General features: G+C 40.5%; 3 protein-coding genes across 3 annotated transcripts; 2 read left to right on the top strand and 1 right to left on the bottom strand.

Moving 5' to 3' along the window:
* The first annotated feature begins 1,528 nt into the window (after positions 1-1,528).
* LOC130981658 (mitochondrial outer membrane protein porin 2-like) lies at positions 1,529-3,946 on the top strand. Its single transcript, XM_057905281.1, has 6 exons — positions 1,529-1,687; positions 1,828-1,895; positions 2,658-2,768; positions 2,863-2,949; positions 3,035-3,243; positions 3,350-3,946. Exons 1-6 carry the CDS (start codon positions 1,639-1,641, stop codon positions 3,654-3,656), a joined length of 831 nt encoding a protein of 276 aa, XP_057761264.1. The 5' UTR covers positions 1,529-1,638; the 3' UTR covers positions 3,657-3,946.
* Positions 3,947-5,546: 1,600 nt separating this feature from the next.
* LOC130981659 (60S ribosomal protein L26-1) lies at positions 5,547-6,273 on the bottom strand. The gene has a single exon (XM_057905282.1). The coding sequence runs from the start codon at positions 6,176-6,178 to the stop codon at positions 5,738-5,740; it is 441 nt and encodes a 146-aa protein (XP_057761265.1). The 5' UTR covers positions 6,179-6,273; the 3' UTR covers positions 5,547-5,737.
* A 774-nt stretch (positions 6,274-7,047) lies between these two features.
* Positions 7,048-10,118, top strand: LOC130979652 (BTB/POZ domain-containing protein At3g49900). Its single transcript, XM_057903140.1, has 4 exons — positions 7,048-7,484; positions 7,567-7,636; positions 8,714-9,235; positions 9,327-10,118. The coding sequence occupies exons 1-4, from the start codon at positions 7,336-7,338 to the stop codon at positions 9,927-9,929; spliced, it is 1,344 nt and encodes a 447-aa protein (XP_057759123.1). The 5' UTR covers positions 7,048-7,335; the 3' UTR covers positions 9,930-10,118.
* The last annotated feature ends 14,282 nt before the right edge of the window (positions 10,119-24,400 follow it).

Raw genomic sequence — 24,400 nt, 5'->3', positions numbered from 1 at the left:
GATACACAAGGCGAGATTCGAACTCCAAATACTTGCTTAAGCGGGCAAATGAAATGACCATTCAATAAATTTAAATTGATTAAATAAATATTAATTATTTTTAATAATTTTAAGTTGTAAAATATTTATAATAATAATTACTATGTATATTTTTTATTTAAATTTTAATAAAAAATTTTATATAATTTTATGTATTATCCCGTGTAGGACACGGGAACATACACTAGGGATAAAAATCGGATGTCTGCACAAAATTTAGATCTTGAATTACTGAATAGCATAAATTGCTCTGGTTTGCCTCCATATAAATTAATACTCAAGGTTGGTGATCCGGTGATGTTACTGAGGAATATTGACTAATCTAGTGGTATTTGTAATGGTACATGGCTACAAGTTAGGAAGCTTGGAAATCATGTCATAGAATGTGAAGTCTTAACGGATAACAATGTTGGTCATATTGCTTTGACTCCAAAAATGAATATGGTACCAACAAATGAAACCGTCCCAGTTAGATTCCAACGAAGACAGTTTTTCATAATAGTATCGTTTGCCATGATAATTAATAAGTCTCAGGGACAAACTTTATCTCATGTTAGATTGTACTTGCCCAAACCAGTTTTTACACATGGCCAACTATATGTGGCACTTTCAAGAGTTAAGAGTAAGAGATATTTAAAAGTTTTACTTATGAATCACGTATGAATGTCTATAAATTTAACTATCAATGTTGTTTATGGAGAAGTCTTTGAAAAAATAAGATTTTAATATAAATATTTTAATTTTATTTTAAATTCTGTACCAATGTATAATTATTTTACTTAAAAAAAGTGTAAAATAATTATTACTCACTATTTTTGAATTAAACTTTAATTTTGAGAATAATTTTATAAATTTCTTAACATAATAATTATTTTATGTTTTTTTTAAAATATCTAAACATATAATTTTTTTTTTATTTTTATAAATTTTTCCGTACTTAGCACGGGTTGATACACTAGTTCCCGTTCAAAAATCAACGGCTGAAAACGACCGGAATCAAAGAATAAAGATTCTGCACAGCACATCATCGATCGGATCCACTTCAAGTCTTCAACCATCCATATAGACTTGGTGCTAGTACCATACCTTATTATTTCACATTTCAAATATTTTAAAAAAATAATTCATAAAAAATATTTTAAAAAATAAAAACTGTTCATAATTAAAAATTATTAAATAATTTAATAAATTTAACTAAATTATTATCTAATAATTTTTAATTATTAACTTTATAAATTAATTATATTTAAATTTTTATTATTTTTAAATTATTAAATAATTGATAAAATTATTATCTAAATTTATTATAAATTAAAATATGTTAAGAATAAAAAAAATATTTTTTTTATAAATGACATTCAAACAATTCATTTTGTTAAAAAAATTTATACGAATAATTAAATAATTATTCAAAAATTACATGCGATGAAAATTTTTATTTTTTTGTCAAATAAAAAATAAAGAAAAAGGCTATCATTTCATCGCCACACCCTGGTTCGTGAAGCTCAGTGGCTCAGTGCATCAAGATCCCTCTCTCTCTCTCGCTCTCTCGCTCTCTCCTTCTCTCATTCTCTCTCTTCGTAAGCTACGAAATCGAAGATGACCAAGGGACCGGGACTCTTCTCCGATATCGGCAAGAAAGCCAAAGGTGAAAGCTCATTATGCTCTCTCACTCTCTTCTCAATCTCTTTTACCTGAGTCTCCATCTCTTGTAACACAATTTTTTCGTTCTTGATTCGAAGCTACCAAAAGACTTAATAGATCTGCATTTGTTGTTTTTGATTGTAGATCTTTTGACTAAGGACTACAATTCCGATCAGAAAGTCACTGTTTCCACCTACAGCGGCGCCGGAGTGGTAAGCTCTTCGGATTTTCGTATTTTACCCAATCTATTCTCATTTAGTTACCTTAATTGGAGTATTACATATGAGGGATAATCTATTTGTGTTTGAGATCCATCGTTATATCTATGAACCGTTTGCAATGCGTTATAGTTAATATAGTATTAGCATGATGAGGATAATGACGATGCTCCTTTACCAATTTAGAAGCTTAGTTTCCTCATGTATTGACTTTTTCCCCCAAATGAATCACGAATTTGCCTTCAAAAAATTATTTAACTCGAATTCCGCATTGCATTTAAGAGAATCCGTTGTACGGACAAGGTTTATTGATGCTATCAAACAAATAAGAAATGTAGTTATTGGATGGGTGGTCGTGTACAGGTGTACTCTTCTTAGGATCTTCTGTCTGAACATGTTTGGTGATGTTCTAAGGAGAATCTTAACTGCAGTTGCATCCATGAGTACTTGTGTATGTCTTTTCGCACTTATTTAGAATTAGAATTTTTGGCATTTATTGGTGTCTATTTGAGACTCATACATAAATCTGAAGGTGGAGAAGGTGTGATAGGTAAAAGTAAGTGGGAGTTACAATCTAATTAATAGTTGTAGCCTTGCATATTAATGGTTGTACACATATCATTTTTTAGTTATTTAGAGTTGCATGTTTTTCTCTCAGTTATTGTTACAATGAGCTAAATGTTCATCATTCTAAATGTGTAACTCTTGCTGCATCTTCTACTTTGGTAAGCTGATTTCTTCTTGATTCTGTCTTAGGCCCTTACTTCAACAGCCGTGAAGAAAGGTGGACACTCAGTTGGGGATGTTGCAGCACAGTATAAGTATAGGAATACTCTTGTTGATCTCAAAGTTGACACAGACTCAATTGTGGGTTGCTTTATTTTTTTTTTTTAGATTATAATACAGTGATAGTTCCATTATCGAATACATCATCTTATTCGTTTACCCTCTTCTGTGTCAGATCTCTACTACACTCACATTTACTGACATTATTCCTTCCACCAAGACTATTGCTTCAGTTAAGCTGCCTGATTATAATTCTGGCAAGGTATATACATCTTCTGGCTTGTAAAATTTGTCCCAAATGAATAGCTTATGTTTTTTCTGAAGTTTGTATGATTTGCCATTGGCAGTTAGAGGTTCAATACTTCCATGACCATGCTACCTTGACAACAGCCATTGCAATGAACCAATCCCCTATCATTGATGTTTCTACCACTGTTGGTACCCCAAGCATTGCGATTGGTGGTGAGGCAGGCTATGATACTACTTCAGGCCGTTTTACTAAGTACACTGCTGGGATTAGTTTCTCAAAACCCGATTCATCTGCTTCGATAATCCTGTAAGCTTCTTGTGCCTGTAAAAAAAAATGGTCTTGTTTGAGATCTCTTAACAATGCCGTTTTAACGCCCCAAATTAACATTTAACAAGTTTCACTTTCCAATCAGTGGTGACAAGGGTGACACCATCAAAGCATCATATCTCCATCATCTGGACCTGTTAAAGATGAGCTCAGCTGTTGCAGAGATCACTAGAAGGTTCTCTACAAATGAGAACACTTTCACAGTTGGAGGCTCTTTTGCTGTTGACCATCTTACACAGGTCAAAGCAAGGCTTAACAATCATGGAAAGCTTGGCGCCCTCCTGCAGCATGAGATCATACCAAAGTCAGTGCTGACTGTTTCTGGTGAGGTTGATACCAAGGCCCTAGATAAAAAACCCAGGTTTGGATTGGCAATTGCCCTCAAACCTTGAGGGTTTTCTTCTGTAATTCAAGAATGCATTGTATGAATTCCAAACTTGATTCAATTTTTTTGGGGTGGCCCTTGAAGTGAGGGCAGAATAAGTAGTGCCACTGATGAGTGTTTCTGGGTTCTTGACGACTAAATTATTTCAATAACTTGGTACCTGCCATTTGCTTTTTGTTTCACATTTTGTTTCACATTTTGTTTCATTCTTGTTTCCCTCTTATATTGTAGACGGCATTCTGAGATACAGGAGTCCTGTTTCTTATGAGAAGTTATATTATGCATTTTCCCCTAAAACTGTACTTTCAATAGTTATCGGTGGCACGGTTTTCACATACACATACAGTACACGATTACTTTTAATGGCCTATTATTCTCTCATTATTATTATAGGAATTCTATATGCACTATCTTTTTATACAATTTTTTTTATATTTTTCATATTTGTTATTAAAGATGATTATAAAAATTGAGAAAAAATAAAAAACATTATTTTTTTATACCATAAAAAAGTGTAAAAAATATACAGTGATACGAATATTATTATTATTTTGAAGTGGGAGATCACAATCTTAGTTGGGAAATGGAAACTAGAGCATGATACTTATGGCAACCAAAAACGTTAAAATTATATTTTTGAAGTAATGGCCTCGATCTAATTTTATACAAAATAACATGAGCAAAAGGCGCAAAGGATAAACGTACCCTTTGGCCATTATTTTTTTCTCTTTAATTTTAACAGCGATATTCTTTTTTCTTTTCACCTTCAAATCTTATGGAGGGGGAACAAGATCAAAGGCAAATATCTTACCATGTGCGTCATCTGTCATGTCATCTACTCGAGAACATTAATATCCGACTTATGACATTAACAAGGTAAATTTCAATTGTGACGAACAAATTCCTCTGACCCAACAAAACTTACGGAGAGAACGATTTATTTTACAAAAGAGGATTTGTTTAGTCCTATCTCTTAATGGTTTTTTTTTTCGTCATGCAAAATGATTTCTTATCTAAAATAGCAAAGTGTACTAACAAAACCACATTGAAAAGAAAAATCCTGTAAAAGAAACAAACTATATGCATCTCACATTCCATCATCGCCCACCATAATACACTTAACATGCTTAGTTATTTGTTGCTTTTTCAAGCGTTCAGTCCCGCTGTTAAACAATCAATCAAATATTATATACACTGAGCATGCAAAAAGTACGAACTACGACGAGAGAGAAAAATGCTATTCGATCTGATGGGCGGTTTAGAGACCTCTATTAGACTATTACCTTGTAAAACAAATAGAAGAGGAAGAAGATTGATGTGAGAGCTGGGTGTAGTGGGATCTATGGATACCGTGTGTAGAACTGTTTGTGAAGATGGAGTGGTGCAAATTAAGTAACTTCCTTCAAATAATGAAATTAGGCCACAACTTACTTTGGGATATCCTCAATCACACACTGAAAATTCGAGCAGTCAAGGCATTCGACATCCCAAGTAAAATTATCACTCTATTAGTCTATTCACAGAAGCTCTCAAGGTTGGAGCATTTCTGAAAGTGAAACCTCTTAAACTTTACCGAGTCCAATTTTCTAGAGGGTGAAGGAGCCACAAAATGACATCATAGTGGAATCATTTAATGAGACTACCCTTAACTTGAACAGAGGCATGTAATCAAGGTGCTAGAGAAGTGTACTAGTGTCTCCAATTCTCCATCTCTCTATTCCTATCTAAATTACATTTAAATCCAGCTGCCTTGAGGGTAACTACGTGGCACCTATAAAGGTTTATGCTTCCGTAAAAGCAAACAAAAGATATAAACAGTAGGCACACTATAGAGCAGGCACTCCAAGCCACCATAGCAATGCTTATACCAAGCCAGAATAAACAAACTCAAGAAACATTCAGCAATAATGTCAAGCATTTCAATAAATAAGCAAAACATAATAGGCCTCAAAACGCACCATTTGTTCAGATCCAGACCCTCCAAAAAAACTAGCGACCAAAAATAGTTAAAGCTTTAAAATACGAAACAACACTAACAGCAGAAACAAACTAAGTAGCAGTATATAGAAAAATGAAAATGCGAACGAACTAATCAACGGTCTGCATGATATCCTCAGGAGCGAACTTGGTACCCTTTTCCTTATCAGCGGCAGCACGACCCTTAGCCTTGCGGTCAAGAAGCGACTTCCTGTCCTTGTCCAATCGGAGCTTTGTAATCACCACCTTCGATGGGTGGATTCCGACGTTCACGGTGGATCCGTTAACCTTCTCGCGTGTGATGCGCTCGATGTGGATCACCCATTTGCGACGGTAAACCTGAACCACCTTCCCTTCGCGGCCCTTGTAGGTTCCCCTAACCACCTGCACCTCATCGTCTTTACGGATCGGCATGGACCGCACGTTGTACTTCGATCGGAGATCGGTGGTGAGCGGGGCGCTCATAAGAACGCGGCGGACGCTCGACGGAGCAGTGAAGTGAGCCTTGCGGCTCTTCCTACGGCTGCTTGAAACCCTAGGATTGTACTTCATTTTGGCTCTGTTACTTACACTCTCTGCTGTGCTGAGAAAGGTGAAGGGTTTTGGTTTCTCTTATCTCTCTTTCTCTCGCTATGTGACGGCAATGCAAGGGTGTATATATCAAAAGCTCAAAACTAGGGTTTCAGAGTCGTCTTTTTTTTTTTTGGGACGAGGTATTGGGCCTATTGAACCAACTTTCCAAATTGACCGCATCTTGGGCCTATTGGGCTAACAGCCTAATGGGCTTAATAATTCCCCATGACCAAAAAAGTCTAAAATTCCCATTTCCAAAACCAAACTCTGCATGACCAAAAAAAAACTGTGTGAAATTCAACAAGGACAAAAAACATATTTGAAACTCAACATGTCCAAAAACATTGTAATGCAAATAACAAAAAACTAAAAATATGACCAAAATAAAAAAAAAAAGTTGAAAACTCTTAAACCGTAAAAAAAATGAAACTGTTTTGACTAATGGAAATTGAGCAAATAAGTAAGAAGTGTGTAACGCATTATTTGGATTGGTAAACTCACGAAAGAGGAAAAATAAATGAATGATAAATATGGGGTTAGCGTGTGTGCTTTTGTCTTCGATCTTACGTTGATAAATTTGTTAATTCTGTTTTTTAGAATGCAGAACCGCTTGGAGTGCATGTGCATTACTGGATTTTATAAGAGAGAGGAAATTGTTGTCCTTCTTTGGTTACTCAATTTTGATTGTTAGCTACTGTTGACATCACATGGTAGGAAAAACTAGGCCGTCCATTACTTGGTTGGTATGCCACATGGCCATATAAACCCAAATCCATCCATTTATATAAATGCAAAATCTGATTTGTTCCGATTTTGGAAAACAGATTAAAATATTGAGGACTTGATTATGAGAGGAGAGTAAAAATATATTACCAGGACTATTACTACTGGTTGTAGTGTAGAAAAAGAAATAAAAGGAGAGAAAGGGAAGGGAAGGGCGAAATTAAAGAGAGGCATTTATGAGTCATCAAAATCACATGTGCCATTAATAGCCTTCCCTGAACCAATATTTATGAGCTCCCAAAGAATCATACTGATACACCTATACGGTCATGAAAATAGCAGTGGAAGCATTGAGTGTGTCCTGAAAAGCGCGTTAGGATCGTTGGGAAGAAGGAAGGAAGATAGTTAGATAGATGAGTAACGGGTGGAACCACCAGTTCGGTGTTATCGACACCATCTATGAGGAAGAACCCGAGTTCTCTTCCACCTCCTCTTCCCCCTCTCTCTCTCCACCCTCCTTCTCCTCTTCTCCCCCACTCCTTCACTCAACTATCAGCGCCTGGTAATAATTACATCATTATAATTATTTCTTTCTCCTTTCCTTTTTCCGTTATATATTAAGCAAAATTATCGATTCGGTTCAGGTCTCTGTCTTCTGGCCATCAAACGGACCTCCTGCTACGTGTTCAAGGAACCTGCTTTCGCCTACACAAGGTTTGTTAATAACTCCTTGCATTTTGTTTCAAATTCAGTCGATGCTTTTTCTTTCGGTTACTTTTATTAGTGTTAATGCCTTAGTTTACCGTTGCATTGTAGCTTGATATGTAACTTTTTATATTAAGAGGGAAAAAAAATCTGCAGCTACTTTGGCTGCAATTGCAGCAATGACATTAATGCAACGTATAGCAACCCTGAAAATTCTCAATTTGTGATTGATAATAATGTGAAAACACGACTTTGATTACTTGAGGGAGACAGTGGAGAAAAATCTAATTTTGTTTCGGTTTATAGAATATGACGTGATTAACCGTTGTACTGCAAGTAGCAGTGGGATTCCCATTAATAAGTTGTGTGACCTACCCTACCATACAGGATTCGTGAAATTTATCTATCTAACCCCCCCCCCCCCTCTTTTCTCTTTCCTCCTACATTGTAATTGTTCTCAGCATTCATATTTAGTTATTTACTACGCATTGCTAGCTTGTATCAATGCAAAACATGTGGGATGATTTCTTATTCAGCTGGAACAGCTTGATCCACTTTTACAGTTGGCTTTCAATAGTTTAAATTCTCCTCGATTAGGATCACTCACACTCAGTACCCAAATTTGTCCTATTCCTGTGCTTAAAAGAACATATCAGTAACCCCACCAGAGGTGTCGTTTTCTTGTTCTTCACTACACAACAAAGGTCTCACTGTTATTACCCAACCAATACCAAAAGAAAAAAGGTTATTCTATCACTACTCTTTCTTAATCCTCAGAGTATTCAACTCCTAAATTTATAGGGTGCTCAATTTCATACCCCATGAACATTGCCAAAATAGTAATTACAAAAATTCTTATTGGCAAAGCCACATTGAACGATGCTCTGGTTTTGTCGGATAGGCTTTTCTGGCAAAGCAGAGCTTTAAGGCTCTTTCTCTCTGCTTTTGAATTCCGGCAAAGAGGGGACGTTCCCTTTATTTGATTTGATGACATAAAAGAATGTGCTTCACTTTTCTAATTTTGTTTGTTTATTTGTTCCCTTGTGTAAATGAAATGACGCGTCATCACACACCTCTCCCTTTCAGGATCGGATCATTTCACGGAGCTCCTATCTCAAACGCCACCTAACGAACCTCACCGAATTCACACTCTCCCCGCCGTTAAACATAACGCCCCACACCTTCGCCGCCATCGCAGAATTCTGTTACAGCAGCAGAGTCCACCTCACGCCCAATAACGTCGCCGCCATCAGGACGGCGGCGGGGCTGCTCGGCATGACGGATTCCAGAGGCTACGACGGGGAGAATCTCTGCCACGTGGCGGAATCCTACTTCAACAGAATCGTCGGTATTGACCAAGAGTACGCATCGGTGGTTCTGCGGTCCTGCATGGGTCTGCTTCCCGAGGCCGAAACGACGGCGTCGCTTGTAAGCAGGTGCATTGAAGCGCTGGTTTGGGATGACTACGATGGTCACGACATCGATGCAACTTGCTTAAACGTCGTTGTAGAGATTCGCCCTCAGGATTTTCAATCTGTCGTTGATTCCATCAATGCGCGCCTTCCCCACCACGACGTTCTCTACAGGATGATTGATCTTTATTTCAAGGTGCGCCACGTCACGTCACGTGTTTATTTTTTCCATTAAAAATTAATTAATTAAATTGATTACTGTGTTGTACTCGTATTGTTTCATGAAGGAAAACAAGAACGGGAAACTTACTGAGGAACAGAAATCTCAGTTGTGCAATTCGATAGATTGTACGAAGCTATCGCCGCGTGTGTTGATGGAGTGTGTTCAGAATCCGAGAGTGCCTTTGAGGTTCATAGTGCGAGCGATGCTGGTGGAGCATCTCAACACTCGCCGCTCTATTGCGGTGGCGGCTGCTGCTTCCGGCGGGAACCAACAAGATGAGCGAGAATCACTAGGGGATATTCTGCGGCGTGACTCGGCTCGGCGTCAGACGGCTCAGCTGAAGGAGGCGATGGATTCGACGTGCTCTCGGATTCAGAGCCTGGAGAAGGAGCTTAATGGGATGAGGAAGATTCTGCTGGACCATCATGCCGCCGACGCGGAGCAGCAGGAGCGGAAGTTGAATGCGCTGAACTCAGAGCGTTCGGCGAGTTTCCACGTTACGCCGGCGGCGGCGGAGGAGAGAAAAATAGGGAGAGGTGGAAGGGGATCAGTGTCGTCGTCGGCGCTAATGTATGATGGGGAGAGTGGGACTCCAAGGATGACGAAATCACTTAGGCAGAGGTTGATGAGTGGCCTCAAGAATGCATTTCATAGGAAAAGCTTATAGAAATTGAACTATGTACATACATTTCGCCGGGATATCGTGACGATCACTAATGTTACTGCACTTCTTCCACCAGATTCAACTCATGCTTAGCTTCTTGCTTTCCAATTTTTTTTTAATTATATTATTTAGACGTAATAATTTATCTCAGTGGCCATTCTTGAAGTTAATGTATTCAGTATGTTGTGTTTACCATGCTTAGCGAAGAAAATGCTAAATTAACTGCGTTATGGAGATTAGCACTTTCACGGTTTTATTGTTTACCTCTTACTTTCTCCCTGTATAAAAATGTTACGCAAGTCTTTGTAATCCAAATCTTAATTATTGGTTTGAATCGAAATAACTAATTATGTAGTGTTATGAGCTTGGTTAGACTTGGCTATGTATATGTATAGGTCCTTGTATTTGGCAGGTATTGGATAAAAGATTAGTTGGGTACACTAAGTAGGCATATAAGCCATACAAGTTAAGGCAAGCTCTAAGCATCAGTTAGATGGAGTTTAATACAAAAGCAATCCAGACATGAATTGATGAGTGCGTAGGCCACATTGATAACCAGAATCATCACTTGCTTAGTCCAATGTGTTTGTTGTTGGACTAAGGTCAAACGGTCAATCTATAAATATGTAGGAAGTAAGGTGATTATGTCAGTCTAAGGTACTATTTTGCATGTGATTGTAGCTAATATTTTATTAGTTGTGCCAATCATAATCATCACAATTCTTTCATGCCAGCTCATCATAACTGAAAACCGGCACAATCATGGAGGCTCACCTACTTGGCTACTTGTTATCAACAAATTTATAAATTTGTCTCTTATTGTTTTATCTATTTTTGGTTAATTTTCACCTAATAAGTAATAACTGTTGTGTGTTAACTATTCTCTCAGTTGAAGACGCATACACCTTCAACTTACCTCGAATAATGCTCTTTTTTTTGTCATCGTTATGGGTTCGGGCGTTCAGCAACGGCCCATCCCACAAACCAGAATAGCAGATGATTATAAGGGATGCAAAAGTATGAAAAAGTACACAGCATTTACTTCCAATCAATGGCTCTCTTTTTTTAATGGATTTTCATTACGTGTTTTGTGTTGTTATGGGTTGTTTAGAACTTTAGATGTATTATTGTTGATACCCTGACTCAACGATAAGGCCCAGGTCTCAACAAAAGGCCCAACCCAAAAGGGTTGAGCTTCGCCTTGTACCGACCTCCTCCCTACGAAGTCGGTTCTTATCACGACTAACCCTAAAGAAGTCGGGGACGAAGATTAGCTGGCAAATAATCACTCATTCAAACGAGTAACTGCCCCTAAAATCTCTCTACCCACTTCCAGGAGCCATATCTCAACCTCCCTAAGATAAAGGAACGGTTATCCACCTTAAAAGGTGGAACTACTTCAGCGGTGGTTATGGGTTCACCCCTATAAATACACTGACACCTCTCAGGTATCACAAGAGTCCAATACTCTCTAGACCTGTTTTACCCCTTTGCTGACGTTGGCATCAGAGTGTTTTTACAGGTACCACCCCCATTCTCCCTCACACAAGTCGGACGGGAGCCTTGGATCACCAACTCACTTGGACGTTTCATCGTTGAGACGATTGGGCCAGCCAAACTTGTCCGACCCATTAATCTTCGGTTACCCACCGTAACAGTGGCGCCGTTGCCGGAGACCCGAGAGATCAACCAGTAATGGCGGACATGTCACAGGAAGACGGTCATGTGGCATCAGATTCTGAACAAGAGAATCTAGATACCGGAAACAATGACGCATACCTAACCCTTCACCAGGGAACCAACGACCAACATAGGGAAGGCACTTCCGGATTTAAAAATCCGAAGATGAACTCCTCCGAGGGGCGTGAATCGGAAAAGGACGGGCCACCCCATGCAACCGAACTAATGGGGCTATTCCATGGCCACCAAGGTCGCTTGGAACAACTGGAACAGGAGCGAGAGCGACAAAGAGAAATAGAAAAGCACTTAAGAGAGGAGATGGAACGACGAAAAGAGTTAGAAGAAAAACTCTTAAAGTTAGAATCCTCCCTCAAAAGTCGGAACTCCCACGGCGACCGAGAAGAGTCACCCCCAGGAGGGGAGGACCCCTTTAATAAGGACATAATGAGGGCAAAAGTTCCAAAAAACTTTAAAAGCCCCGACATGGACCTCTATGATGGAACCACAGATCCAAAGCATCACTTAAGCAACTTTAAAAGTCGGATGTATCTGGCTGATGCTTCTGATGCAATACGCTGCAAAACTTTCCCGACCACCTTATCGAAAGCAGCAATGAAGTGGTTCGATAACCTCCCTCCAAGGTCGGTCACCGGCTTTGAAGACCTCTCGAGAAAACTTCTAATGCGGTTCTCCATTTAGAAAGACAAGGTAAAGCATGCACCGAGCCTCCTGGGGATAAAACAGGAGGTTGGAGAACCTCTACGAGATTATATGGAAAGATTCAACAAAGCATGCTTAGAGATTTAAGACCTGTCCACCGAGACAGTCATTATGGGGCTGGTAAATGGGCTCAGAGAAGGACCTTTCTCACAGTCCATATCAAAAAGACACCCCACCTCCTTGAGTGATGTACAAAAAAGAGCTGAGAAGTACATCAACATGGAGGAAAACGCCAGACTGAGAGAGTCAAGCTGGCGACCTGGACACCTCCCCTCGATAAAAGACAGGGAGAGGGAGCCAAAGAAGAAAGAAGACCTCGGTCTCGACAGACCCAGGAAATATCACTCTTATACTCCTCTAAAGGTTTCCATAGTGGACTTTTACAGAGAAATTTGTAATACTGAAAGACGGCCGCCTCCTAGACCCATCAAGAATAAAAAAGGGGGGAGATGCAGCGACTATTGTGAGTACCATAAAATATATGATCACTCAACAAACGACTGTTACGACTTCAAAAATATGATAGAAAAGCTGGCCAGAGAAGGCCGACTCGATAGATATCTCATGGAGAGGTCGGACAATCATGGAAAGAGAAAGCGAGATGATGCAGACAGAAGAGACCCACCACCACAGACTCCGGAGAGACATATACATATGATCTCAGGCGGATTCGCGGGTGGGGGGCTCACCAAGTCCTCTCGCAAAAGACATCTCAAGCGAATCTACCAGGTCGGAAGTGAATCGCCCGACCTTCCTACCATCTCATTCACAAAGAAAGATGGGCAAGGAATAATCCCCGGACACGATGATCCGGTGATAATAACCATGATCCTAGCCAACGCCCATCTCCACAGAACTCTGGTGGATCAAGGAAGTTCAGCAGACATCTTTTTCAAGCCTGCGTTTGATAAACTAGGGCTTGACGAAAGGAAGTTGAGAGCCTACCCCGACACCTTGTATGGGCTAGGCGATACACCAATAAAACCACTGGATTTCCTGCCCCTCCACACTACTTTTAGAAAAAGAGAAAAATCCAAAACTCTAAACATAGACTTCATAGTCATCGATGTGGGATCAGCATATAATGCTCTAATCGGAAGAGCTACCCTAAACCGACTAGGAGCAGTGGTATCTACCCCGCATCTCTGCATGAAATTTCCGACGTCAGCGGGGATAGCAACGGTGCGTGGGGACCAGAAATTGGCAAGAAAGTGCTACAATGAAAGCCTGAACCTAAGGGGAAAAGGCAAAGAAGTCAATACCATAGAACTCGGTGGAGCAAGGGCCAAAGAAGAGTTGCGACCACAGCCAGGAGGAAAAATCGAGGAAATACAGGTCGGCAGAGAGGAAGGAAAAAATACCAACATAGGAGCCAACCTAGGGGAAACCCTGAAGCAAGGGTTGACTAAACTCCTAAGAGACAACTCTGACCTCTTTGCCTGGAAAGCCTCCGATATGCCTGGGATAGGCCCCGAGCTTATGTCCCACAAGCTCTCGGTGTATCCAGGATCCCGACCTGTACAACAGAAAAGGCGCAAGCTTGGCCCTGAACGAGCTTTAGCGGTGGTAGAGCAAGTACAGGCACTCTTAGAAGCCGGCTTCATCAGAGAAGTCAAATATCCAACGTGGCTAGCAAATGTAGTGCTAGTCAATAAGCAAAATGGCAAATGGAGAATGTGTGTCGACTACACCGACATAAATAAAGCATGTCCTAAGGACCCTTATCCACTTCCAAGTATTGACGCCCTGGTAGACTCTAGCTCGAGGTATCAATACTTGTCGTTCATGGATGCCTACTCGGAATATAACCACATCCCTATGGATGAGCCAGACCAAGAGAAAACATCGTTCATCACGCCCCGAGTAAATTTCTGCTACGTGGTCATGCCATTTGGACTAAAAAATACCGAGGCCACATACCAAAGGCTGATGAACAAGGTATTCGGCCCCCACCTCGGGAGCTTAATGGAAGTCTACGTGGATGACATGCTAGTGAAAACTAAGGAAGAAGCTGATCTCTTGACAGACCTCTCGCAAGTCTTCGACCCCATAAGGTTGCACGGGATGAGGCTAAATCCCGCAAAGTGTACCTTCGCGGTGGAGGCTGGAAAATTTCTAGGGTTCATGCTAACACAGAGAGGGATCGAAGCAAATCTCGATAAGTGTAGAGCCATCCTTGAAATGAAGAGCCCGACCTGCCTAAGAGAGGTCCAACAATTAAATGGCCGACTAGCAGCCCTCTCCAGGTTTTTGGCAGGATCAGCACTCAAATTCCTTCCACTATTTTCTTTATTAAGAAAGGGATTCCAGTTCGAATGGACTCCAAAATGCGAAGAAGCGTTCCAAGAGTTCAAAAGATTCCTGAGCCAACCGCCAATCCTGACCCGACCTCTAGTCGGGGAAGATCTCGTCCTTTATTTGTTCGTAGCAGACAAAGCTGTCGCATCAGCCCTGATAAGGGAGGACGAGGTCAGACAGCATCCGGTTTACTTCATTAGCAAAGTCCTACAGGGCTCTGAGATAAGGTACCACAAACTAGAGAAGTTTGCCTACTCCTTAGTAATAGCCTCACGAAGGCTACGAACTTATTTTCAAGCACATACTATAAGAGTCCGAACGAACCAGCCCATGAAGCAAATCCTCCAGAAAATGGATGTTGCAGGAAGAATGGTTCAATGGGCAATAGAGCTCTCCGAGTTTGATTTAAAGTATGAAACTCGGACAGCGATCAAAGCCCAATGCCTCACCGACTTCATAGCAGAATATGCGGGAGACCAAGAGAAGCCAACTACATGGGAACTTTATGTAGATGGATCCTCAAACAAGACAGGAAGCGGTGTAGGCATAATACTGGCCGATGAAAGGGGAACCCAAATAGAGGTATCCCTCAAATTTGAATTTCCAGCTTCAAATAATCAAGCAGAGTAAGAAGCCCTAATTGCAGGGTTGAAACTGGCAGAAGAGGTCGGTGCAACGAAAGTGGTGATATACAGCGACTCTCAAGTGGTGACCTCTCAGATAAATGGAGAGTATCAGGCTAAAGACCCGAACATGAAAAGGTACTTGGAAAGAACCTTGGAACACTTAGGGCACTTTGCGGAAACCAAAGTTAAGCATATAACTCGGGATCTCAATAGCAGAGCAGATGCCCTCTCCAAGTTAGCAAGCACCAAACCTGGAGGGAATAACAGAAGCCTGATCCAGGAAACTCTCCAAGAACCCTCGGTAGTAAAAGAAGAGAACAAACGAGATCTCCTAGAGGTAACTGGGCTAAACCTCAGATGGATGAATCCCTTAGTCGAATACCTAAAATTTGACATCCTCCCCAAAGAGGAAAAAGAGATTAAGAAAATTCAGAGGGAAGCACAACATTACACTCTGGTGAAAAATATCCTTTATAAAAGAGGAATATCAACACCATTGTTGAAATGCGTACCGACCTCAAGGACCACTGAGGTATTAGAGGAGGTTCATAATGGGATCTGCGAAAATCATCTCGGAGCCAGGTCACTAGCCAGGAAAGTAATCCGAGCTGGATTCTACTGGCCGACCTTGCAGAAAGATGCTATAGAATTTGTGAAAAAAGTGCCGGCCATGCCAAATGCACGCAAATTTCCACGTGGCTCCCCCCGAGGAGCTAATCAGCATAACTTCTCCATGGCCCTTTGCAAAATGGGAGATGGATCTGTTAGGTCCTTTTTCCCAGGTCCCAGAACAAGTCAAATACTTGATTGTGGGAATAGACTACTTCACAAAGTGAATAGAAGCAGAACCATTAGCCACAATCACAGCCTAGAGAAGTCAGAGGTTCCTATACAAAAATATCATCACAAGGTTCGGAATACCCTATTCCATTACTACAGACAACGGAACCCAGTTCACCGACTCTACCTTCAAAAGTCTGGTGGCCAGTATGAAGATCAAACACCAGTTCACCTCGGTGGAACATCTGCAAGCGAACGGACAAGCTGAGGTAGCCAACAAAGTCATACTGGCAGGACTAAAGAAAAGACTACAAGATGCAAAGGGAGCCTGGGCTGAAGAGCTCCCACAAATGTTATGGGCCTACCGGACAACGCCACAATCTGCCACTGGAGAAACGCCCTTCCGACTCGTCTACGGCGTAGAAGCCATGATACCAGTAAAAATCAGCGAACAAAGTCCAAGGGTGATTCTCCATGAAGAGGTCAGAAACATACAAGGGCACAAAGAGGAGCTCGAACTGCTCCCCGAAGTCCGAGAGCAAGCCCAGATAAGAGAAGCAGCGTTGAAATAAAGGATGACCATCAGGTACAACAAAAAAGTCATTCGAAGAAGCTTCACCCCAAATGACTTGGTCTTGATCAGAAACGACAATGGAGTCAATAAATCGGGGGAAGGAAAACTCGCTGCTAATTGGAAGGGACCATACAAAGTTAGTGAGGTCTTAGGAAATAAAAGCGAACTCTACTCCCTGATGTACTCTTTTCCCTACTTTATGATTTTTCCCCGAAAAACAAAGGGTTTTTTCTGAAAAAGGGTTTTTAACGAGGCATCATAGTAGAGCCTAAGGGGAATAAGTTGCTAAAAGCCCTTAGTAGCAATAAACGTACCTTTCCAAATAAATAAAGATCTTTTTTAAATATCTCTTATAAAAATTCCTTCTCGTTTATTTTTTTTCTACGAAACGCGCCGACTTAAGCTCGACAAAACGTGAAAATCCCATGAACCAACCTAGATGGTCGTCAGGATAAAACGACGAGGTACAAGTCGGTGTAAAGAGGTTATAGAAGTTGATCGTAAGAAACTCGGAATCACTCCGACTCATAAGTCGAAATGAAACCCGAGTAGAGAAGTCGGAAACACTTCGACCCATAAATCGAAATGAAAAACCGAGTAGAAGAAAAACGCATCGCAAAAATAACCTAAGTCATAAAAACTCAATAAACCCACAAAGTTGAGTATAAGGAATAGTGAAAAAGAGATAAAAAAAAAGCCAAAAGACTGTCCTAAAAGCGAAAAAAGCTCAGAAGGACAGACAGGCCAAAGGAAAAGGTTTTTCAAGAAAAAGTCGAAGAAATTTTCTAAGTATCAAAACAGAAAAGCATGCACGCGAAAAATAACTTAAACCCTTATCCAAAAAAGGGTATTTCTAAAATATTTTGTTTACAGCCTTAAAAGGCCAAATAAAATGTCAACCACCACAACCAACATAAAAAAAAAGAGAGTGTAAAAAGAGGGGACCCACAGGCCGGGCCCCCATATAGCCAACAAATTTTTAAACATCACCACCAGGAGTAGTCGGATCACCACCAGAATCAGGAAGATTGGCCGCAATGCCATCAGGACCAGGGAGAGAGGCACCCACAGGAGTTGGAAGAGAAGTCTCGGGAGTTTCGGAAGAACTCAAAGCATTGTCTGGACGGGGAGGAGACTCTATGATTATCTGACCCCGAGTCTTCAACTCGGACTCAGATACACGGCGGGGAGGAGACACAATGGCCCCATCAATGACAATCTTATCAGGGTCCAAAGGAGAGAGATCCAAATCGGGAGCAAGGATTCCGACCTGCTCCTTAAAAATCCTCCAAGCCTCCTCAGCTCCCTCAGCGATAGAGTCTTCCAACTCGGCGTAAGCAGTCCGAGAATTCAACAAGTCCTTTCTCACCTCCATGAAGTCCTTGAACAAGCTCGAATAACTCTCATGTGCCTTCTTCCTCAAGCCCTCCTCCATATTGCATTGGGCTTGTAACTTGCTCCCCTTCTCCCGAAGACCATCCCTTTCCTCCCTCAATTTAGCGACCTCCTCCTTCAACTCCTTCTCATGTTTCTGATACATGAGAGGCCTTTCCTCCAACTCTTCAACCCTCGAGGTTGAACCCAAAGAGCTAAGAGGAGTCTTCTCAAAAATATCAAGAAACTTGGTGCACACCATCGCCGCCCTGACACTCTCCTGAGCCAGAATAGTGAGGTGGTTCTGGACAGAAACATCATCCATACCTATACGAGTATGGGGGTAGATGTGTTTTCCGGACAAATGCAGGAGCATCCACTTTAGCCTCACCTTCAAAAGAAGAGGAAGACTCTAAAGTCTTACGCTTCTTTTTCTCTGGCTCAGGAGAAGGTCGGGGGGAGGGGGCGGCTGAGAAGAAGCCGAGGAGGAAATAACAATAGGTCGAGAAGGGGTCCCCAAATTTTGAGAAGAAAGAGGAGGAGGAGGAAGAGAGGAGCTAGTTACCCTGGCACCGCCGGCCCTGGCGCGAGATCTTGCCCTGGCCTCCTGGACTCTCTGGTAAGATTCGCTGGAATTCTTCTTCGCCATCTCTGTAAAAGCAATTATTAGCCAAAAAATTCAGACAAGTCGGATACAAGTTGGAAACAAAGCATAAAGACAAAGGCTACCTAATTGTGCCTGGACAAAGGCCGGCGACCCCTGGAGAAAATTTTTGGTATCCAAATATGGGGCCCTCCCCCACACTTCTTGGAGGAACCCCACAATGGCTGCCTCCACCTCATCCAAGTCATCTAAACCATATTTCTCGCAGGGGGAGGCCTCCAACCAATACAGAGGAAAGCGAGGAACAGAATTTTCATCCAGGAAAAAGGGGTGGTGACCCTCTACACCTTGAACTTTGAAAAAATAATTTTTAAAGTCATGGAAGGATTCATCAAAAAGGGTAAAAACTCTCCGACCTTGTATGGCTCGGAAAGACACCCATTCCTGCTTGTTATTTAGCCCACTGAAGGGTTTGATCATGTGGAAAAGATAGAAGAAAATCCTCAAAGAGGTCGGAAAATCTAAGGCGTGGCTGATAAACTGGTAAATTTTCAGAAAACCCCAAGAATTGGGGTGAAGTTGGGTAGGAGCAACTTGGCAGTGACGCAAAACAGCTATTTCAAAATCAGAAAATGGAAAAAAAACACCCAAACGGTAATCATGTTTTTATACATGTAGAAAAAATGAGGAACCTCCTCAGTATCCCTGACAAACCCCGTTTTGACGGTTTATCTTGTATTGATTTTAAGAGAGTTTATCACCTTTTACCCACATTTATTCAATGAAATAGCATGGTTTTGTGATTGTCTCCTTATTTGTGCTCAGATGTGAAAACATGCTTTTCAACCCTTAATTTGATGGTTTTAATCTCCCTTTGATTCCACTAGATGCCTTGATATGTTTGTTAGTGATTTCAGATTGAAAAGGGCTAGGAATGGATCAAAGGAGTGAAGAGGGAAAGCATGCAAAGTGGAGAAATCATGAAAAGTCAAAGAAGTTGAACTCGTCCATGGACGCGCGCGCGCACCTGGCGCTTGCGCGCACCTGCGAATTACCCCATGGACGCGTACGCGTGATGTGCGCGTACGCGTCTGTGTTGGTTTAGGATTTTTTAATGAAAACGTGGCCAACGAATTCTGAAGGGTTGTGGGGCCCAATCCCAACCAACTTTGGCGCCAAAGATGCTATTTAAAGCCAAGGATTGAAGAGAAAAGGGGTTCCATTCATTTTACACACACTCATTAGGATTAGTTAGAAGTTAGTTTCTAGAGAGAGAAGCTCTCTCTTCTCTCTAGAATTAGGATTAGGATTAGGTTTAGTTCTTAGATCTAGGTTTTAATCTTTGCTTTCTTCTACTTCTCCCTTTCAATTCCTTGTAGTTACATTCTTCTTCTTCTACTCTTTTGTTGTAATTTCTTTTATGTTGTTCTTGTATTTTGTTGTAGATCTAATATTGTTCCTTCCATTTTCTTTCAATTCAATAAGAGGTAATTCATAACAATTGTTCTTCTTTACTTTTCTATTGTTGATTTCTTGTTTTTGTAGTTGTAGATTCCTTTAATTCTTGCATTTAATAATGATTACCTCTATTGCACTTTATGTGTTTGTTAAAATGTCTCTTTTAGTTTTAGTGTAGATTTTGTTCCTCTTGGCCTTGGTAGAGTAATTAGTGACACTTGAGTTATCTAATTCCTTTGATGATTGATAATTGGAGAGATTGCTAATTGGTTTGGAGTGCACTAAAGCTAGTCTTTCCTTGGGAGTTGGCTAGGACTTGTGGCTCAAGTCAATTCATCCACTTGACTTTCCTTTATTGAGTAAGGGTTAAATAAGTGGTAGCCATGAACAATTCTCATCACAATTGAGAAGGATAACTAGGATAGGACTTCTAGTTCTCACACCTTGCCAAGAGCCTTTTATAGTTGTTAGTTTATTTTCATTGCCATTTACTTTCATGCTTCTTATCCAAAACCCCAAAATACATTTCTAACCAATAACAAGACACTTTATTGTAATTCCTAGGGAGAACGACCCGAGGTTTCAATACTTCGGTTTATAAATTTAGGGGTTTGTTACTTGTGACAAACAATCTTTTGTATGAAAGGATTATTGTTTGGTTTAGAAACTATACTTTACAACGAGATTTTATTTGAGAAATTCTAAACCATCAAAAATCCAATCGTCAAAATGGCGCCGTTGCCGGGGAATTGCAATGGTGTTGTGTTATTGGTTATTGTATATATGTAAATATTGTGAATAGCTTGATTTTTGGATTGCTTGTTAGTTTTTGCTAGTCTTAGTATTTTGTTTCATTATTTCTTATTAGTTTTTGTTTTTTATTTTCTCTTGCTACCATGAATTCTCACTTTGGCTATGAGTGTAATTACAACTATGTTGTAGGTGATGAGAACTATAATGAGAATGTGTATCAAGAATGGGATAACCAAAGGTGGGAGGAACCATATGCTTATGATCAATCCTCATGGCAACAACCCCCACCAATGCACTATGAAGAAGAGCCATTCCATGATGCATACCAATCCAATGGCTATGGTGAATCTTCTTGTGACTTTCAAGAACCACCACCATATGCCTATGAGTCATATCCTCAACATGACCCTCAACCACACTCTCAAGCCTATTTTCACCAAACACCTCCATATGACCATGATTCATATCCACTACACCAACCACCTTTTGAACCATATGAGCCATACATGGAACCACAATTCCAAGATTACTACTCCCAAGAACCACCTCAATACACACCACCACCTTACCAAGAAGAACCACCTTCCTATAATGAACCCTTTCTCCAAGACAATGAACCCTCCTATCCACTCCAACCTTCAATGGATGAAATCCTTAGCCTTATACTTCAAGGGCAAGGAGAAATGAAAAGGGAGACACTAGAATTTATGGCTACTTTGACCAAGGTAGTAAGTAATTTAGTCTCCCAATATTTGAGTACTCAAGGCACTCCCATGGTTACATGTGGAGAATCAATTGAAAAGCATAGCATGAAGGAGAGATTGGAAATTCCGGTGGAGAATGAGGAATGCTACTTTGTGTTAGAACAATTGGAGGAACCTATGGTCATTGAAGAAGAGGAAGAAGTGGTTGAAGACTTAGGAGATGCGGAACCCCCTTGGGAACTTAGAATTGAAGAAAACCCCTCCAAGAAGATTGAATTTGATGTTGAGGAGGAAAGTGCACAATCTCCAAAACAATTTTTGAATGAAGACTTGGAAGGAATGAAGCAAGAATTGAGTTCCCTTGGTGATGAAGATCATGCATCCAATCTTCTTGGTGAAGAATCCTTTGAATGTGAAGAACCTTCTCCCAATGAATTTGAAAGTGATGTGGAGGTAAATTTCTCTCGTCCTCCAATTTATGATTTGAGTGATGGAGAAGAGCTAGATGAATATAATGAACAAAGGATTGAAAATAAAGAAGTTTATGAAGAGGTGGAAGTTGACAAGGAAGAATACAAGGGAGGAGAGCTTGCAAGCACATTGGAGATACCTCTCCCCAAGCCACCACCATCTATCTTTTCATTCAAGTGGGTAAATTCTTTATACTTAAGCTTTATTATTCCCCTTGAATATGGTTTGCTTGAGACGGATGGTCAACTTAGACATATTTGTGGCTTTAAGAGTAAAAAGGAGATGGTTAGTGGTTTGAAATATCATTCTAGGTTCATCATGGTTGCATACTCAAAGCTTAATTGTAAGAGTTGGTGTAGAACTAGATTGCTTGGGTCTAGAAGGATGTTTGGTCACTCTATTGAGAATTCACCTTGCTCACCACCCACATGGATTAATAATAATCAACTTGGAGATGGGTGTGAAGACAAAATATGGGATCCGGGAACACATAAGGATCAACATTGGGAGCCCATGGTTTGTGAAGAACTCCATCAAAGCTTGGAGATATTAATCTTGAATGATGGAGCTTATTGGAAGTCCAAGCATTGGTGGAAGGTCCAAGATGAGTACAAGCACAAGCCACCTTGAGAGAAGCTCCCCATAAGTCCAACTTAAGGACTTAAAATAAAAATGCTAGGTGGGAGACACCCCACCATGGTAATTTCTTTTCATTTTCTCTTTTGTAAATATTTGGTAGAATTCGTCTAATTTCATGATTTGTTTAGTTAGTTGAGTGTATTTGGTAGTTTAGTATGTTAAATAAGGTTTTATGGTGTTTTGGTAGCTGTTTGGAGGTTTAGAATGCTTGGATTGGTGCAAAAACATAGAAAAATTTTTTGAAAAACAGAGCATCATCCACGCGTATGCGCACTGCATGCGTACGCGTGCATCAAGCATTTTGGACCATCCACGCGTGCGCGCCATACACGCGTACGCGTGGATTGAGAAGTTCCACCGTCCATACCTTGACCCGAGAGTTAGGCCTGCACCATGCGGAAATTGGGCCTGAGGCACACGCGTACGCGCCACTCTCGAAATAAACCATCTGCGCGCGCGCGGCATGCGCGCGTACGCGCGGATTTCCTTCCTTCACCACATTTCTTTTCTTCTCCTCTTTCCATTTCTTCCCTTCTCATCTCTTCTTCCCTTCTTCTACCCCTCATCCAAAACTTCCAAACACCATTGATAACCATTTATTTTAGTTAGTTAGTTAATTAGTTAGTTAGTTAGTTGATTAGTTAGCTTTAGTTTAGTTTTCATTTTATTTTCTCTCTTTTCATCATAAGTGTTGGATTATTGACTTTGTTTACTATGCATTGCTTCCCCCTTATTGCCTAAATGCTAATTTAGCATTAATGTTTTTAGATAATCTTTGTTGGATCCTATGATTGAGGTTATATTTTGCTACTTGGTCTTGATTTTTTCATGCTTAACTTTTGAAAAATACCAAGTGATGAGAATTGCCTTCGAGCTTGTAACTCTTCTTGAATTACATGATTTGGCCACCATGTGATTTGAGCCTTATTTTGTGATTAGGCAACCTCTTGATGGATGATGTTGTGCATTTACCTTAATGCATTGTATTTTATGATTAGATGCATCCATATGTGTTTGGCTTGAATGCTTTCATGCTTCTTTAATGCTTGTTTTACCTTACAAGTTCACTTAAAGCATCTCAAGCATACTAGAATGAGTAAAGTGCATGCTTCTTTTGTGACATAACTTTTATGCTAATGTGTGTTCTAAACCGCGCAATTTAGAATTCACACACTTATTTGTCATTAATGTCACACTAATTCACTCACTCAATTCTAGTGATTTACCTCATTCCAACAATTATGCTTCCTTGCTTTTGTATATTTTTGTTTTTCATGATGAATGCACCACAAGCAATAACGGAAGCAAGGTAATTAATACCTACGCATACCCCTAACGGACGCGACGTTTGATTAGACGTAACTGTGAAAATCAAAAGTCACGAAAATTCACGTCGGTTGCAAACAAATCACGTCGGTTTTCTCACAAGTCGGTTACGACCCCGAGTAGAATACTCGAACCCAAATCTTAAAAGAAATTGGGCTCGAGTAGGGGTACTATTCATATCCTGGCCCAACGATAAGGCCCAGGTCTCAACAAAAGGCCCAACCCAAAAGGGTTGAGCTTCGCCTTGTACCGACCTCCTCCCTACGAAGTCGGTTCTTATCACGACTAACCCTAAAGAAGTCGAGGACGAAGATTAGCTGGCAGATAATCACTCATTCAAATGAGTAACTGCCCCTAAAATCTCTCTACTCACTTTCAGGAGCCATATCTCAACCTCCCTAAGATAAAGGAACGGTTATCCAAATTAAAAGGTGGAACTACTTCAGCGGTGGTTATGTGTTCACCCC

This window comes from Arachis stenosperma, chromosome 5 (genome assembly GCF_014773155.1).
Source record: "Arachis stenosperma cultivar V10309 chromosome 5, arast.V10309.gnm1.PFL2, whole genome shotgun sequence".
Lineage (NCBI taxonomy): Eukaryota > Viridiplantae > Streptophyta > Magnoliopsida > Fabales > Fabaceae > Arachis > Arachis stenosperma.
This window is presented reverse-complemented; position numbering and strand designations above follow the sequence as displayed.

Coding starts and splice junctions, on each gene's coding strand:
- LOC130981658 (XM_057905281.1), top strand. CDS start 1,639: ATGACCAAGGGACCGGGACTCTTCTCCGATATCGGCAAGAAAGCCAAA. Junction 1,688..1,827: donor TATCGGCAAGAAAGCCAAAG/GTGAAAGCTCAT, acceptor TTTTGATTGTAG/ATCTTTTGACTAAGGACTAC. Junction 3,244..3,349: donor TCATCTGCTTCGATAATCCT/GTAAGCTTCTTG, acceptor CTTTCCAATCAG/TGGTGACAAGGGTGACACCA.
- LOC130981659 (XM_057905282.1), bottom strand. CDS start 6,178: ATGAAGTACAATCCTAGGGTTTCAAGCAGCCGTAGGAAGAGCCGCAAG.
- LOC130979652 (XM_057903140.1), top strand. CDS start 7,336: ATGAGTAACGGGTGGAACCACCAGTTCGGTGTTATCGACACCATCTAT. Junction 7,485..7,566: donor CACTCAACTATCAGCGCCTG/GTAATAATTACA, acceptor GATTCGGTTCAG/GTCTCTGTCTTCTGGCCATC. Junction 9,236..9,326: donor TGATTGATCTTTATTTCAAG/GTGCGCCACGTC, acceptor TGTTTCATGAAG/GAAAACAAGAACGGGAAACT.